Source organism: Talpa occidentalis, unplaced genomic scaffold (assembly GCF_014898055.3).
Source record: "Talpa occidentalis isolate TD23 unplaced genomic scaffold, MPIMG_talOcc4v2.1 talOcc4.10, whole genome shotgun sequence".
In the NCBI taxonomy this organism is placed as follows: domain Eukaryota; kingdom Metazoa; phylum Chordata; class Mammalia; order Eulipotyphla; family Talpidae; genus Talpa; species Talpa occidentalis.
The window spans coordinates 17,930,863-17,946,390 of NW_023600993.1; the positions used below are offsets into that span (position 1 = coordinate 17,930,863).

The window sequence follows — 15,528 nt, forward strand, 5'->3', positions numbered from 1 at the left end:
AAAAAAAGAATTGTTAAGAACAGAACCCCATATTTATCTAGGGAAGGATCATTTAAGTAGTCCCTTAGGTTACTCTGATATCTTATGGGTTCAGAAATACAGTATTGCAAAAGGAGTTTCTTGAATAATGGATTTCAGCAGTGATATTTTGAAGTTTTAACATTCTTAAATGTGTTCTTTAGGACTAGAAATACTAATCCATAGTTGATAGATATTGTGATTGCCCCACAAGAATAAAAATGGCCATGGTTGTAAAGGAGAGAGTAGAAGTTGAGTGTGAGACATGATAAACTTGTTAGTCTGTGACAGTGATAATGTTAGAGTATATAATTAGATAAGTAAGACTTTCTTGCTGGGTGGATATATTGAATTTTTATTATCTCTGTAGAAGTATTAGACTAGAAAAAAACTTTTCTTTCCCTTAGGGGTAGGACACATTCTAAGACTAGCGGCTAAAAGAATGGAGGATTAATGATTTCATCTTTATTTTGTTGAATTTAATTAAAATCCTGCAAGCTTATTTTGCAATAACTGTTTTTCTATAGGTGTATTATTTCTTTCCTTTAAGACTTTACTTTTTAAGAAACCAGATGAGGAAAGGGCAGATCATTTAATAGTTGTGTCTTGTGAATAAGGTTATGAAAATAAATTGACAAAGGTCATGTATTCAGGGAGTGATTCTACCTTCTAGGTTCCATTAACGTTAATGGATGTGGGTAGCTGAATCCCACATGCCTTCTTAAGAACTGAGCCTTCAGCCATTTAATGAGGTGCTGGTTCACTTCAAACTGTGATTTTCATTAGTTAATTCAGATTTCATTTTTAGATTTTGCTTATAAAATCGCCAAGAGGTAGATCTTCTTAGCTTTGTTTTGGGAGAAAAATGGAAAATTCTCTTCCCACTTCTACTTGCTATGGTACATCAGAAACAACCAGAAGGTTTAGAATATTATTAGAACAATCTGGGTCTAACATGAATAGACATTTTTTACTTATGTGATAGAGGCCATAGCTATAATTTTGTGTTATTCTTTTGTATAAACAGGTCTTATTTAGAATACTAGATATTAAATATCTGTTTCTTCTATAGCTGTTCGGTTTGGTCGTATTCCTAAGCGTGAAAAACAGAGGATGCTCATTGAAATGCAAAGTGCAATGAAGACCATGATGAACAGCCAGTTCAGTGGTCATTTGCAGAATGACACATTAATAGAACATCATGAACAGACAGCCTTACCAGCCCAGGAACAGCTGAGACCCAAGCCCCAACTGGAACAAGAAAACATCAAAAGTTCTCCTCCGTCTTCTGATTTTGCAAAGGAAGAAGTGATTGGCATGGTCACCAGAGCACACAAGGATACCTTTATGTATAATCAAGAGCAGCGAGAAAACTCAGCAGAGACCATGCAGTCCCAGAGGGAAAGGATTCCCAAGAACATGGAGCAATATAATTTGAATCATGACCATTGTGGCAGTGGGCTTAGCAGCCATTTTCCCTGTAGTGAGAGCCAGCAGCATCTCAATGGACAGTACAAAGGGAGAAACATAATGCATTACCCAAATGGGCATGCCATTTGTATTGCAAATGGACATTGTATGAACTTCTCAAATGCTTATACTCAAAGAGTATGTGATAGAGTTTCCATAGACGGATTTTCTCAGAATGAGAACAAGAATAGTTACCTGTGCAACACTGGAGGGAGAATGCATCTGGTATAGTGAAATCAAATTTTTTTTTTTTTTTCTTGTATCAAGGAAAGCTTTGAAAATAGTCTTCTATTTGGGAGATATACTAATATGGGGCTATGTATTAACATTTGGTCAGAAAACCAAAGAGATTCACGAGATCAATTTTGTGTAGTATTTTAGATCAAAGATTTAGTCAACAGCATTTGTTGAATGACCTAATTTCACACAAAACTAGATATAAGCATGTATACCTAGCATGATACAATGATTAATATTAGGATTTTTTTGTAGAATATGAATCATGCAGATTTGGTCCTTTATATTTAGAAATCCCTTTAAATTTTAAGGATTCTGGTAATTCATAGCCATAGTAGCTTTGGGATTTTCTCAAAGGTCTGATCTTTTATTAACTTGAAACAGTTACTCTTTGATTTCTATGGAAGAAATTTGCTTTAATGATGTGATGCACAAAGTTCTTTGCTTACGGAACATGAATGCTTTATGATTTAAGATTTTTATGATTTCAATAGTCTAATTTCTAAGGATATCTTCAGACTTTATTCTGTGAGATGAGTTAATATTATTCAAGTGTTTTTTTTTCCCCATCAAATGCAACAATCTACATGAAAGTGCAGTGTTTATATTCAGCCCAAGTTTCATCAAAAACAGCAGTATTGTATCATATCCAGTTTAAACTATAAGGTCCTTTGATCGTGCTTGATATTTTCTATAGTCAGGTAATTAAAATATTGTCTTTTCATTTAAAATAGTTGACTCTACCTCAGTCCTCATGTTAGGTTTTTTTTTTTTCTCACTTTAAAATATTTGAGTCCATGGATGTGAGAGGTGACCTTATATTTTAGGTTTAGTCAGTGTCTTAATGAGAGAAGAATATGTGAGCATTTAGGTTCTGATTTTGTGATGTGCTCCATGGTTATAGAATCATCACTTTCCTGGACCTTCTGTGGATTTAGTGAAAATTTAAAAGCTGATTTTACTAATATACAGTCCATATATCATCATCATTGTAGGGTTCTTAAACTTTCCTATTTTTTTCTCCCCGGTCCTCATTTAGACGTTGTAACTTGATTCTCCAGTAATTGTTTCCTAGTAGAATAAATGGAGGTCAGTGGTCACACCATTGTTTATGAAGTAAATGGCGACCTTTTTTTAAAAAATGAGCCATCTCACTATCTTTCCCTTTTAGAAATTATATATACTTTGAAAAAAGTAAGTTTTGGAATACTAATTAAATGTGGGCTTGGGTTCTAGCCCTGTGACTTCTAGCTATACTTGGATAATTAACTCAATCTCTTAGAGTTCTTGTTTCCACATCTAAGAAATGGTGAGTATAATATCTGCCATAACAAACAGGGTTAAGAGTCAAGTAAATATATATGAATTTGTATGAAAACCATAAAACCAGCATAAGGTGGCAGCAGTGTTACAAAATAAGCTCTTAAACCTGGATAGGTTTTTGAAGTAGCTTATTATAAATCTCATTTTTGTTTAGGCTACCTCTTAATGATAGTAAGTTAATTGCCATTTAAATTAGGTTGCCTTGAGGCTTTCTATCACAAGGCCAGTAGCACATGGAGAAAGTATTAATATTAGTAGATTTAATTGTATCTGTAGGTTATTTTCATTTTGGGGTTTCCAGTGATTGAGATGCCACTTTCGATGTACTTTACCACCAATCACAATTTAAGCCTTTTCCTGTTTTGTTAATACTAGGTCTGTCCAATGAGTAAGTCTCCATATGTGGATCCTCATAAGTCAGGACATGAAATCTGGGAAGAATTTTCAATGAGTTTCACCCCGGCTGTGAAAGAAGTGGTGGAATTTGCAAAGCGTATTCCTGGGTTCAGAGATCTCTCTCAGCATGACCAGGTCAACCTTTTAAAGGCTGGGACTTTTGAGGTAGTTTTATTTATTTAATTAATTTATTTATTCTGACTATTGATGCAGGACAAATATTAGTTTATTTTCATTCTTTTCTAAGTATTTGTAGTTCGGAGGATGAAACTACCAATAAAAAAATGATCTTGGGCAGAGACCCAAGATCAGGATCTTGGGCAGAGACCAGGTAAACCAAGTTACTTAGAATTTGAACTATAAATGCTCTGTGTTCCCAGCATATGAACTTCAAGTTCTAGTGTTGTTGTCAAGTGTGGACTTGTTAGGTTCTACAGAGTGTTAGACACTTATGGAGAGCCTGGCTTGACATTTACTATGTTTAATACAGAATAAAGAGTGTGAATAGAATGTGTTTTTTGTCTTTTTGAGGTAGACTATTTTGAGGAATGTGTCATATATCCCTTATATGCCACCACAGACCATCTCAACCTCAGCCTCACTGCAGGATCCTAGGTTACGCATCCTACTCCATCTGCTCTTGCTGAAGTGTGTTCTGCCTAGGCTTCGGGCAGTGCCTACATTGACTTCAGTAGGGCACAATCTGACACTGTCTCTCCCTGTGTTTGGTTAGGTGCCTCTCACCTACATAGGGCTTTCCTGGTGCTGCTGGGGTTTGATAGATTTTCACTTCTCCCTGGATGGTTCCACAAGGTTGAGTTCTCAGTTTCTCTTGATGTCAAGTGGTGGCCAGCTCAGTATTACATCCTCTAATATTTACTCTCTTTTTTCCCTGTGTCATTTTTTCCTCCTCACTCTTGTTTTCACACATTTCAGTGCACAGAGGAGGAGCCATTTTCATAAATAAAATAGCTATGTGTAATTCAAAAGTAGCTCCTGTAGGTTAGGACTTTCAGTTTAAAGGAAAACCTCAGACTTCATATTTGAAGCCAGAGAGGATGTCAGTGATCAAGTGCATTTCACCCATTTTTGAGGTTAGGTCGGTAACTATGGCCCAGAGAGGTGAAGAGACTTCTCTTTGATTATCAGTAAATTCATAGCACATTTGGGACCGGAAGATAAATCCCAGACTCCAGGGCTTTTGTTCTTTCTGTCTTGAGATTGCTGTATTCTAGATTCAGCACCATCTTCATAGAAGACCAGCTCTCTTTTTGGATTGTCTTAGATAAAACATGTCTTTGCTTGGAAGCGTTACAAAGGGAAGGTATTTGTTCAGTGTTCCTCTGGTTATGAGAGAAATATGTGACCTAGATGTCATTGCTTTATATCAGGAACTGGTTTTGCTTTGTGGACTGGTTTTGCTTTGGATTTCAATTAAAACGATGTGTAGAACACTTTTACTCTAATAGTTTTCTTTGTGTATTGTCTTTTTGAGTTACAGTTTCTTGAAATAATATAATTAGAGCTCATCTATTGGCATTTGTCTTGGCTACATTTGGGCATTTTGAAGGTTGTCAGTGTTGCTACATTGAATTACTGCTTTTTCTACTCAATATTTAGAGACCATGTGATATATTTTTAACTTAAAGAATTTCTTTCATGTTTCTTTAACTTTGGCCAAGACTGTTTCAAATTTCTTGGCATTAATGCCTGCTTTAATTTCATATTTGCATTTCAGAATCTTTATTAATAGAGTTTCAGAGTATCACATGATTCACATATTTTGCCACTGGTCACTGGAAGTTTTTTGATGTTCTTGGAATTTTTTATTATATTGATAGATAATTTGATTGAAGGAGATGGTTCTAGGTAAACATAAACTTAATTCTTCTTCTACGGTTTTCTTTCATATGTCGGATCTTTCTTAACTGATTTGAATAATGAGTTATTTCTTAACATTACATTTCAACTTCCACAAATACATTTAAATCTTTTTCTTTTTCCAGGTTTTAATGGTACGGTTTGCATCATTATTTGATGCAAAAGAGCGTACTGTCACCTTTTTAAGTGGAAAGAAGTATAGTGTGGATGATTTACACTCAATGGGAGCTGGGGATCTGCTAAACTCTATGTTTGAATTTAGTGAGAAGCTAAACGCCCTCCAACTTAGTGATGAAGAGATGAGTTTGTTTACAGCAGTTGTCCTGGTATCTGCAGGTAAGCAAGCTGACTCAAAATTGTGCTACCCCTAACGTATAGCGACCAGTTAGGGAGAAGGTAGCAGTTAACTAGGTTCCAGCAAGCATTTATAGACATCTTAAAGAAGGTGCTCGTCTGTATGAATCTAATTTTTTTTTTATCATGACAGTGAAAGTACTATATAGTAATAAAACAGTATTTCGATGGGCCTCACATTTGCTTGTCTGAGTCTTTAGCTTTTCATAATCTTTATGAATCTAAATTTTAATTTCACGGATTTACTTCTTGGGACATTGTTTATCTCCACATAGGTGGTTGTAATATGAATCTAAGTTTCAATTAAAATACTATGTGGGTTACTTGAAAATGTTAAAATTACCTAGACATATCAGTATGTTAAAAAAATTACTGAATTATAAATTGTAGGCTTTCACCCAACTTTCCCACTGAATTTTGAATGTGACTTGGGAAAGTAATTTTATCCTTTTGAGTCTTGGCTTCCTCATCCTTTGAAAGAAAGAGGTATTGCCACATAAGCCTAGCCATGGGGATTAGCACAGACTAAATGCTCGGTCACTGTTGGAATGAGTGACCAAGATTTTTTAGTCCGTAGATTTAATATTTTATGAATCATTGATATTTCCCAATTTCCCTGCCAGCTTGAATTTATTTGTATTGCAGTTATTCTGACCAAAGTATTTCCATTCAGAGAAAAGCTATTAAGGCAGTGATTACTCCCAATAGCAAATTATAAATGGACACATAATGACTTTGTTGTGGCACATGTCAGTCATTTTTAGGTATTACTAATTTTATTTTAAAACATTTGAGAATTTTACAATATTTTGATATGATTTTCTTTGAGTTTCCCATTTGCTTCCTATTGTGTAAAAAGACATTGTGCTAGTTGTCTTAAGTTATTAATAACTCATGGAGAACAATTTCTTTGTATACCTTAAAGGACCTATACAGTGGAAGTATTTTAAAAGTTTATGCCATTTGAAAACATTCTTTGACTACTTCTTCTGATTTCTACCTGGGTAGATAAAAATGTATTTGTGATATGGGAGTAGTACGATATAGTAATGTATCCATAAAGGGTACCTGTTTTCATAGTAACCTTGAATGCCTCTTGCACTTCAGTTACCATGGTCTCTTGATAAATAATTAGTAATGGAGTTGATAGCAGATTAATCTTTTACTGTAAAACCAAAGGTAATTACTTATTAATTTCTTTACGTCATGACTCTGTCTTAAGTGCTGGATGCTCAGGAAGACATAACAAACATTAAGACGTAAACGTACTCTCAAAGTATTTACATTTCTGTTTGGAGAGACAAAGCTAACAGAACAGGCTTTATGGTAGTAAACTGTGTAGTTCTGACTGAATTACCAGAAGGAAGACAAAATCATCTGAGAAGACTGTGGGAAAAATAGAAGTGGAGCTGGAATTTGAGGGATGAATTAATTAGGTTTTTCCCAGAAAAAGAAGAGATGGAATGTCATGAGAGAACTTGAGATAGGGCAGGGAAGGAGCAGGTTGTTAAAGCCTGAATTGTACCTCAAAGGGAAGAACAAAATACTTGTGAGTTAGAGAATCTCCAGGTTATAAGTGATAACTAGGAGACCTAAGCAGAGAAGTTTTAGCTGAAATATGTGGCAACAAAATGTCAGTGGAATGATAACGCATGAATAAAGCCAGGCTTTAATAGTAGTCCCACATTTTTATCCTGGATGGATTAGACAGGTGAGTCATGAGAGCCAAAGCATCAGGTAGAGGCTGTTGAAATAATGTTAGGTGTATGAGTCAGTGGGATGAACTCTGCTCAAATGGGTTGTGGCAGAGGAGGTAGAAATGGTGGAGTGTGCCCCAGAGATAGCTTAGGGGAAGAAGTGAAGGCCAAGGGGTGAAAGGGAAATCTAGGCCAGGAGAATAATACTGTATTTACTTCATTTATTTTTTTTATAAGGTTTATTTATTTATGCATACAAGAGCTGGGGTACAGGCCAGAGATATGGGGGTGAGAGGATTCACCAGAGACAGAGTGGGGAACAGAATAGACAGATTGACCGAAGTATACTGCTGAGGGGAGCAGCGGGCGAGTCAGGAGAGGTCTGCTGTGCCATGTGTGTTCCTCCCTGTCCGGCCGGGGATCGAACTCGTGCTGTAGAGGCTGCGGATTGCTTCATAGTGCGGTGCTTAACCCTTTGTGCAACCAGGGAGACCCCTCATTTATATTTTCTACCAAGAACTTGATTTTTATTTTGTTTTAATCTCATTTTGATTGTAAGAACAATGCTTTTTTTTCTTTTAAAGATTTATTTAGTTATGCATACAAGAACTGGGGTGTAGGCCAGAGATGTGGTGGGATGGGTGAGAAGATTGAACAGAGACAGAGTGGGGAGCAGACAGGTGGATCTACTGAAATACACTGCTGAGGGGAGCATCAGGTGAGACAGGATCGGTCTCCTGTGCCATGTGGGTTAGCTCCCTGGCTTGGGATCGAACTCATTCCATAGTGGCTAGCGATAGCTTGATAGCGCTGAGACTTTAACTCCTGCACCACCAGGGAGGCTCCTGTTTCTTAAATTAGAAATTAAAGATGATAGTATAAACCCCAAACCACTATTATCTATCCATCTATTCATTCACCTGTTCACCCATTTATCTTTTTGCCTGCTTATTGATAGGTGGTATATAAAGAAAGTTTGAAGTACTAAACAGAAAAGATCGATTAAGAATAATAAAATGCATTCTCCCTTTTATTGTTTATATGTGAAGATACATAAACAACAGTTATGTACATTTCCATGCATTTAAAACAAATGTTGTTTTCACTTAAATGTAGGACAGTGTTCATGTCAATTGTAACTCTTCATAACTTAGAAAGCAACATCTAAGCAGGAAATTAAATACAAAAACTGTAGATATTTAGAAAATGAAATAGTCTCTACTCCCATTCTTATTCTTTAGCAAAGTAGATTTCTAATCATCTTTCTTTTTGATGATTTGATGATTGATTGTCCTGATGATTGCCCATCCACCTCTAAATACTATTCTTCTGTCTTTTTATTATAAAGATAACTGATAAATTAAAGCACCCTCTTTTTCTTCTCAATTTTTGTTTTACTTTTTGGTTACTTTATTGGTTTTAATTATAATTTTAATATGCTTCCATTCTTTGATCCTTAATTTTTACAAAATCTCTCAGTTTAGAGAGCATCTTATTTTACAAGGAGACAGTTTCCTGTTTCCTCCATATTATGCTCTTTTGCTATATTGGTTCTTTTACATTGTTGAGGATTAAAACATATTCTGGGGGGCCTCGCTGGTGGTGCAAGTGGTTAAGTCTCAGCACAATGAAGCTATCAGCAGCCACTGCAGCACTTGTTGCACTTGTTAATACCCGGCCAGGAAGCTAATCCACATGGCACAGCAAACCTCCTGTCTCGCCCGCTGCTCCCCTCAGCAGTGTATTTCAGTAGATCTGCCTGTTCTGTTCCCCACTCTGTCTCTGGTGAATCCTCTCACCCCTGGTATCTCTGAACTGTACCCTAGCTCTTGTATGCATCAATAGATCAACCTTAAAAAAATAGATATGGGTTTCAGTGTTCCTCATAGGGTTTTATTGAAGTATTTAACTTTCATCCTGTAGGAAATGAGTACGTGTAGAAGATTTGGTAGTACCATTTAGTGTACCATTTACTTCAGTCTGTGCAGTTTTTATTCCAATTTCTAGAGCATGGTTATTTACAGTACGGCTAGATTTGTAGTTAGGTTCTTGACCTTGAAATCAAGAAGACCATGGTTTTAGAAATTGAAGTTTTAATACAATTTACGCTTTTTGGTATAGATATTCATTTCTCCCAAATTCTGGGTTGTGTAGAGAAGCATAGGTCTTCCAAGCATGAACTATTCAAGAAAGGACCAATTACTAACAATACTAGTTTTATCTCAAATAGCCTTCTCCACTTACTGTTTGCCTCTTTCTTTAATTTTTTTGTGGAAATCCCTGTCATTCTTTCCCAGTTGTTGGTGTTGTAAATTACTGATCATACAGTGCAAACCAATTATTTTGTGAAACATGAACTCCCTAAAGGAAGTGATTTTGGTTTGTTTTGCTCACTGCTAAATCCCTAGCACCTGTCATAGTAACCACTTACATTCAATAATGAATCAGTGAGTTGTAAGGATGTTAAAAAAATAATTACTTGAGTATCAGAGGCCAAGGAGGCTTTTGAAAGCATTATTGAAACTTTAAGTGTTTTTGCAAAGATGAGTTTTAGGATTGTATAGCCAAAGTCACATGTTAAGAGGTCTTTTTTCCTAACAGTTTATCTGAAAAATTTATGATCTGCTCCACCATCAGTTTCTTTTCCCAAAAGAATAGTCCAGATTTTATTAAATAGAAGCTAAGCCTATCTTCCTTTTTATGAAATTTTCTATTACAGTTTTTAAAAATTATTAAGGTAACAGTTTATAATACTGTGTACAATTCAGAGATACAGGAAACTACCTCTGCAGACTTGTGTAACCACAGCTCTCCACCAAGGCACCTGTAGCTCTCCACCTTAGTCTACTGTAAACCTGTTTTCATCATTTTTTTTTCTACATTTCAACTTAATTACTCTCCCTCACTATTATATTTTAGATTTTGTTCTAAATGCTTACTTTGCAAACGGCAAAGTACTGAGCTACTAATTACCTCCTCAACCTCCTTGTAAAGAAATGAAAAAAGGAATGTGAATTGCCAGAAAATTTTGCTTGCTTTGAGAGAAGTCTTTTTAATAATTACAACTCCCTGTACTGGGAGATAGTGAATATATCTTGCACACTACTGCCTCCTGTTGGAAAGGGGAGAAATAACTTGCTAATGTAAAAAGTCCATGGGCAAAAGACATAGGCTTAGTTAAGATACCTTACTGCTGGTTTATACTAAATCACTGATTTATTAACATCTTGTATGATGAGCTTATTAAACATAGTATGGAAAATTAGAGTATGCAGATTCATATAACTAGGTAATAAAGTTCAATAATGTATTTTTTTAAAAAAAGATTTATTTATTTATTTATACAAGCACTGGGTACAGTCAGAAGTGCGGGAGGGTGAGAGAATTCACCAGAGACAGAGCGGGGAGCAGAGCAGGCAGAAGGACCGAGGTACACTGCAGAGGGGAGCAGCGGGCGACAGGAGAGGTCTGCGTGCCTTGTGGGACCCTCCTCCGGTGGCTGGGGAGCAGCCGGGGATCGAACCGGCACTGCAGAGGCTGCGGGCAGCTTTGCAACCCAGCGCTCAACCGCTGCGCCACCAGGGAGGCCCAATAATGTATTATTTATATATTACTGTGTAACAAATTACCCTAAGACTTAGTGGCTTAAAAATGGACGCATTTATTATCTCAGTTTCTGAGTGTTAGGAATATGGGCATGGTGTGGATGTGTGCCTCTGGCTCACGGATTTTTGGCTGTTGCCATTAAGCTGTGGGCATGGCTGTGGTCTCATGAAGATTCCACTAGGGAAGGAACTGCTTCTAGGCTTACTCAGTTTGTTGCAAGTTGTTGAACTGAGAGCCTCACTTCCTCCCTGAGTGTTGACTGGAGACCACTCTCAGCAGCTTTCATGGGGGCTTTTCCATAGGGTAGCTCACAGTGTGACATCTGCTTTTCTGCATGAGTAAGTGCCTAAGATGGAAGCCAGGTTTTATTTTATTTTGTGATCTAATAGTTTATTACTAGTGACTTAGTATGTCTAGCCCTCTCAAAGGGAGAGGGCTCCCATGGACGTATATATCAGGATAGGGGCTCACTGGAGGCCATTTTAGAAACTGCCTGCCAGACATGGTATTACATGAATGTGGATATATGGTGGATGAGGTGAAAATGTATTTCTAAACTACATTATTCATTCCGTTTTGCCAATTAGCAGTTGAAATCAACAGATGGCATCTAATTTTAAAAACCAGAACCCCTAGTTTTTTTATGAACAAAATTAGCTAAGCAGTAAAGAATTTTGATTATCAAATGTACTATGTGATATATATTTTTGTAATGTGCTAGTCACAAAAATTTGTCATTAGAACTTAAAAAATTATCAATTTTTTGCCTTTGTTTCAATGTATAAAACCTTGTTTGAATTTATTAATGGCATTAATGAGCCAATTTTAAAATTTATATTTAGTGTTACTAATAGGTTCTTCCTTCATCTCTCTCCATTAGATCGATCTGGAATAGAAAACGTCAATTCTGTGGAAGCTTTGCAGGAAACCCTTATCCGTGCACTAAGGACCTTAATAATGAAAAATCATCCAAATGAGGCCTCTATTTTTACAAAACTTCTTCTAAAGTTGCCAGATCTTCGATCTTTAAACAACATGCACTCTGAGGAGCTCTTGGCCTTTAAAGTTCACCCCTAAGGCCTTTGTTTATTTAAACATGAACTGACTCATGCTAACTGTACATTTTGTGCTGAAATGCTTATTTATATGTGTATACTATATGTGGAGATAGAAAAGACCTTTAAGACAATACAGATTGTAGGCTATCTCTGTTATCATGCAGTAGCTGTTTGGATTGAGATTTCTTCAGCCATGATTAGATATTGACCACATTTCCCTGACAGACCAATCAGCTGTGTCGCACTTAAACTGGAGAAGTTACACTGAATTATAGTCACACTGAATGTCAGACTTTTTCATCTGCCAAAGCCAAAAAACATTTTGATCTCCCTGTGGTATAAATACAATGCACAGGTATTTGAAGATTGAAACATTAATCCTTTGTGGTAGAAATTCTATTATATGATGGAGATTTGATTCCACAAGACTATTTGATCTGGTAATTGGAGACTTTTCAAATTAGGAGACCTCCATGTCTGTATTATACTCTGTCTCTGTTAATGTGTATGATCCTGGGGAGGTTAGTTGGTTGTGGAAAATGAAACTTGATAGTGTTCCCAATGCCCCCCCCCACAGAGATGCTAAAAAATGTCTATAAAGCATATTTACCTCTTGGGAGATAGGCACTATGTAAATATGGTAAAATTTTTGTTATTATAATTATCCACAATAATAGTCTTTGTTGTTTCTAAGCATTACTGAGAAATTTCACTGTCCACACAATCTGTTATTCAGGGTTCCTGCATATGTGTGGGGTATCCTACTGGCACACATATATTCAAAGTTTATGGGTACATCAAATGCATAGTATATGTACATAATATGTATGTGAATATAGTTATACATAAATATATTTCTTCACAATATTTTAAACTGTGAAGAACTTTATCATACAATAAACTTAAAACAAGAGGTGTCAAAAGACCCAAATTAGGTGCATTTTACCTGTTGATGACATAATCATCGCTTTAGTTGTTTAGACAATAGAATATTGAACTTACGCTGTATTTTTGTTTATTTAAGCAACACTTATTAAAAAGTGCAACAGGCAGTTGAGTCCAAATTTCACAACACATGTATTTTGGAATTCATCTTTGGTAAAATCTTTAGTTCAAGGTACTAGTTGTTTAAAAGTTTATTCAGATTCTTACCTTGTGCTGACAAAGGTTACATTATTGCCCCTTATACACATGCTGCAGCTTGATGATAAAGAATTTTGGAGAACCAATTAATGTTTAAGAAAACTGTTTCATTGTTTGGGGTGTGTGTGTGTGTGAGAGAGAGAGAGAGGAAGAGAAAGGGAAAGAGAATAGATGCACAAATGTGTTCTGACTTTCCTTTTCTTCCCCCTAAATAACACTACAGGGATATTCTTAAATTAGATTTAATCTAGTTTGAAAAATCGTTTTGTGTGTGACCCACAGACTTGCAAATAGTCTATAGTCAAAGATATCCATATTTCTAATATTGGGCTTATTAGATAGATCAGCCTCTTTTTATGACAGTAGGATAAATAGCCAAAGTTGAGGATTTTATGTATGTTTTTCTGTTTCCCCGGAAAATAACAATTAATTGGATTTTTTGTTAAAGATTGTCTTCTAATTTTTGAATTATATAAAATTGCAAAAAATGAAAAGAGCCCGCTTTATTTTACTCAGCCTGTTATCTTAATGACGTGAGCAGAATGCCTTATTTTGTAATCTTGTTTAACTTGTTGCTACTGGGACTTGAATTTCTGTGGCACTAGTTAAGTAATTAAAAAAAAGTTAAACCCTCTCATTATTAAAGAGGAAAGGTGATGGTGATGTCTGTAATACAATATAAACCATAATCGTGGTTTACCTTAAATAGGTAAGACTTTTATGGGATATACAGTATAGTTTTTGTGAATTCTTTACATGATAGCATTTTTTTATAATTTTTTTCCCTAAGATAAATGCATAGTTTTCTTCTATGGGAATAGAAACAGCTTTTCGAAGTAATACGAAGACCTCAGAGATCATGTTCTTAATTTTTGCCTTTTGCATAAGCCTCTTTATAACATGTTACCTTTAAAACAATTACTAAGTCTTTAGGAACGTGTAACCAGAACTATGTTAGTATTGCTTATAAAACTTTAGTTAGATTCAGTATATACATGTATACATCTATATATAGATTCGCATATAGATTCGCATTTTGTCTTGTAAAATTTTATTTGAATGAATTCTTTCTGTAGGTAATGGGAAACGAAATTAATATTCATATGCCTTCGGTAGCATTTCTATATTTGAAAATAGCCCAATGTTGAATCTTCTAACATTAAACCAGCAGCCTATTACAAGCACATTCTCTGGTTGAGTCATTGGTTATAAACTTACTATATGCAGAGAAGGCTACCAGTTTAGGAAACTTCTGAGTCAGTGGGACACTGTTGATTAATTAATAATGTACTGTATGAATTAAGTGATGCTTTAACTGATTTTGCATTTTAAAATTAAAATACGGGCATTGTGTCAGCAAACTTAAGGGCATTATGTCAGCAAGCTACATTTTTTTTCCCTGTGCTTTTAATGTATCTCTTTACATGGTCTGAGAGAGGATTCTCGCTTTTAGAGAGAAATAGCTGAGGGAAAGGGTAAACACCTTCCTGGGATGAAGCTTTTCCTTAGGGTGATGGTTTAATTACAGATTTAAAAATTAAAAGGAAATGTCAGTGGATTAATTGTATAGCTTTCATATCTACATTTCAAGAAATTACCATTGTAACTTGGTAAGATATGATTTATGTAAACATCATTGCAAAGCAAGGTGTAGAAGCTCAGCTAGATTTATTACTGTGCACGAGAGTAAGTACCTATCTCAATTATTTTTTCTTTTCCAATATAAAGTTTGCTGAATGTACAAGAAGAGTTTATCACTTAGGATATAGACTTTTTTTTTAGGGGTTGGGGGGAGGGTCTCTTGTCAGGAAATTGTTACCTATAAACAAAGATTGTCTTGATTTGATCCAAAACATAAAACTTGAAGCTGTTCTTGAACTAACATGGAAAAACTAAATGGCTATTGTTTAAAAAATTGATAGAAATATATTGTTGACAGGAAATAATTAAACTTATTTTCTACAACTGTATTTGATGAGGACATGAATAAATCTTCATGTTTCTGAGAAGTAATCTGTACATGGGGAGGGGTAATAAATGTTATTTCTAACCAAATGTGGCGACTTTTTCCATTTTGACGTTTTTATAGACCACTTAAAATTTGACTTGCTGCTTTTCCCTGAGAGTAACACCATCACCTATGTAAATCTCTGATTCAGCATGGGGAAATACACACACACGCACACACACGGAGGGCTTTTTTATAAAAGATTTTAGAGTTTGGAGAGTCTAGCAAGGATTGCTGCAATTTTCTGTAATGCCAGCTGGAGAGTGGTTTGTAGTACCTGCTAAGGTAATGTTCTGGCCAGGAAATAGGGAAAGCTGAAGAGGGTGCTAGCCAAGAA

At 35.6% G+C, this 15,528-nt stretch overlaps 1 protein-coding gene across 2 annotated transcripts in view; it reads left to right on the top strand.

The window, feature by feature from the left end:
* NR1D2 (nuclear receptor subfamily 1 group D member 2) overlaps positions 1-15,289 on the top strand; it is a 29,459-nt gene extending 14,170 nt beyond the window's left edge. For both annotated transcript variants that reach the window (XM_054692744.1, XM_037525157.2), the window contains exons 5-8: positions 1,091-1,713; positions 3,424-3,609; positions 5,451-5,661; positions 11,863-15,289. In XM_054692744.1, coding sequence (XP_054548719.1) covers positions 1,091-1,713; positions 3,424-3,609; positions 5,451-5,661; positions 11,863-12,059 — 1,217 coding nt within the window. In that variant the 3' untranslated portion in view covers positions 12,060-15,289. The remainder of the gene's footprint in view (positions 1-1,090; positions 1,714-3,423; positions 3,610-5,450; positions 5,662-11,862) is intronic.
* Positions 15,290-15,528: the final 239 nt, after the last annotated feature.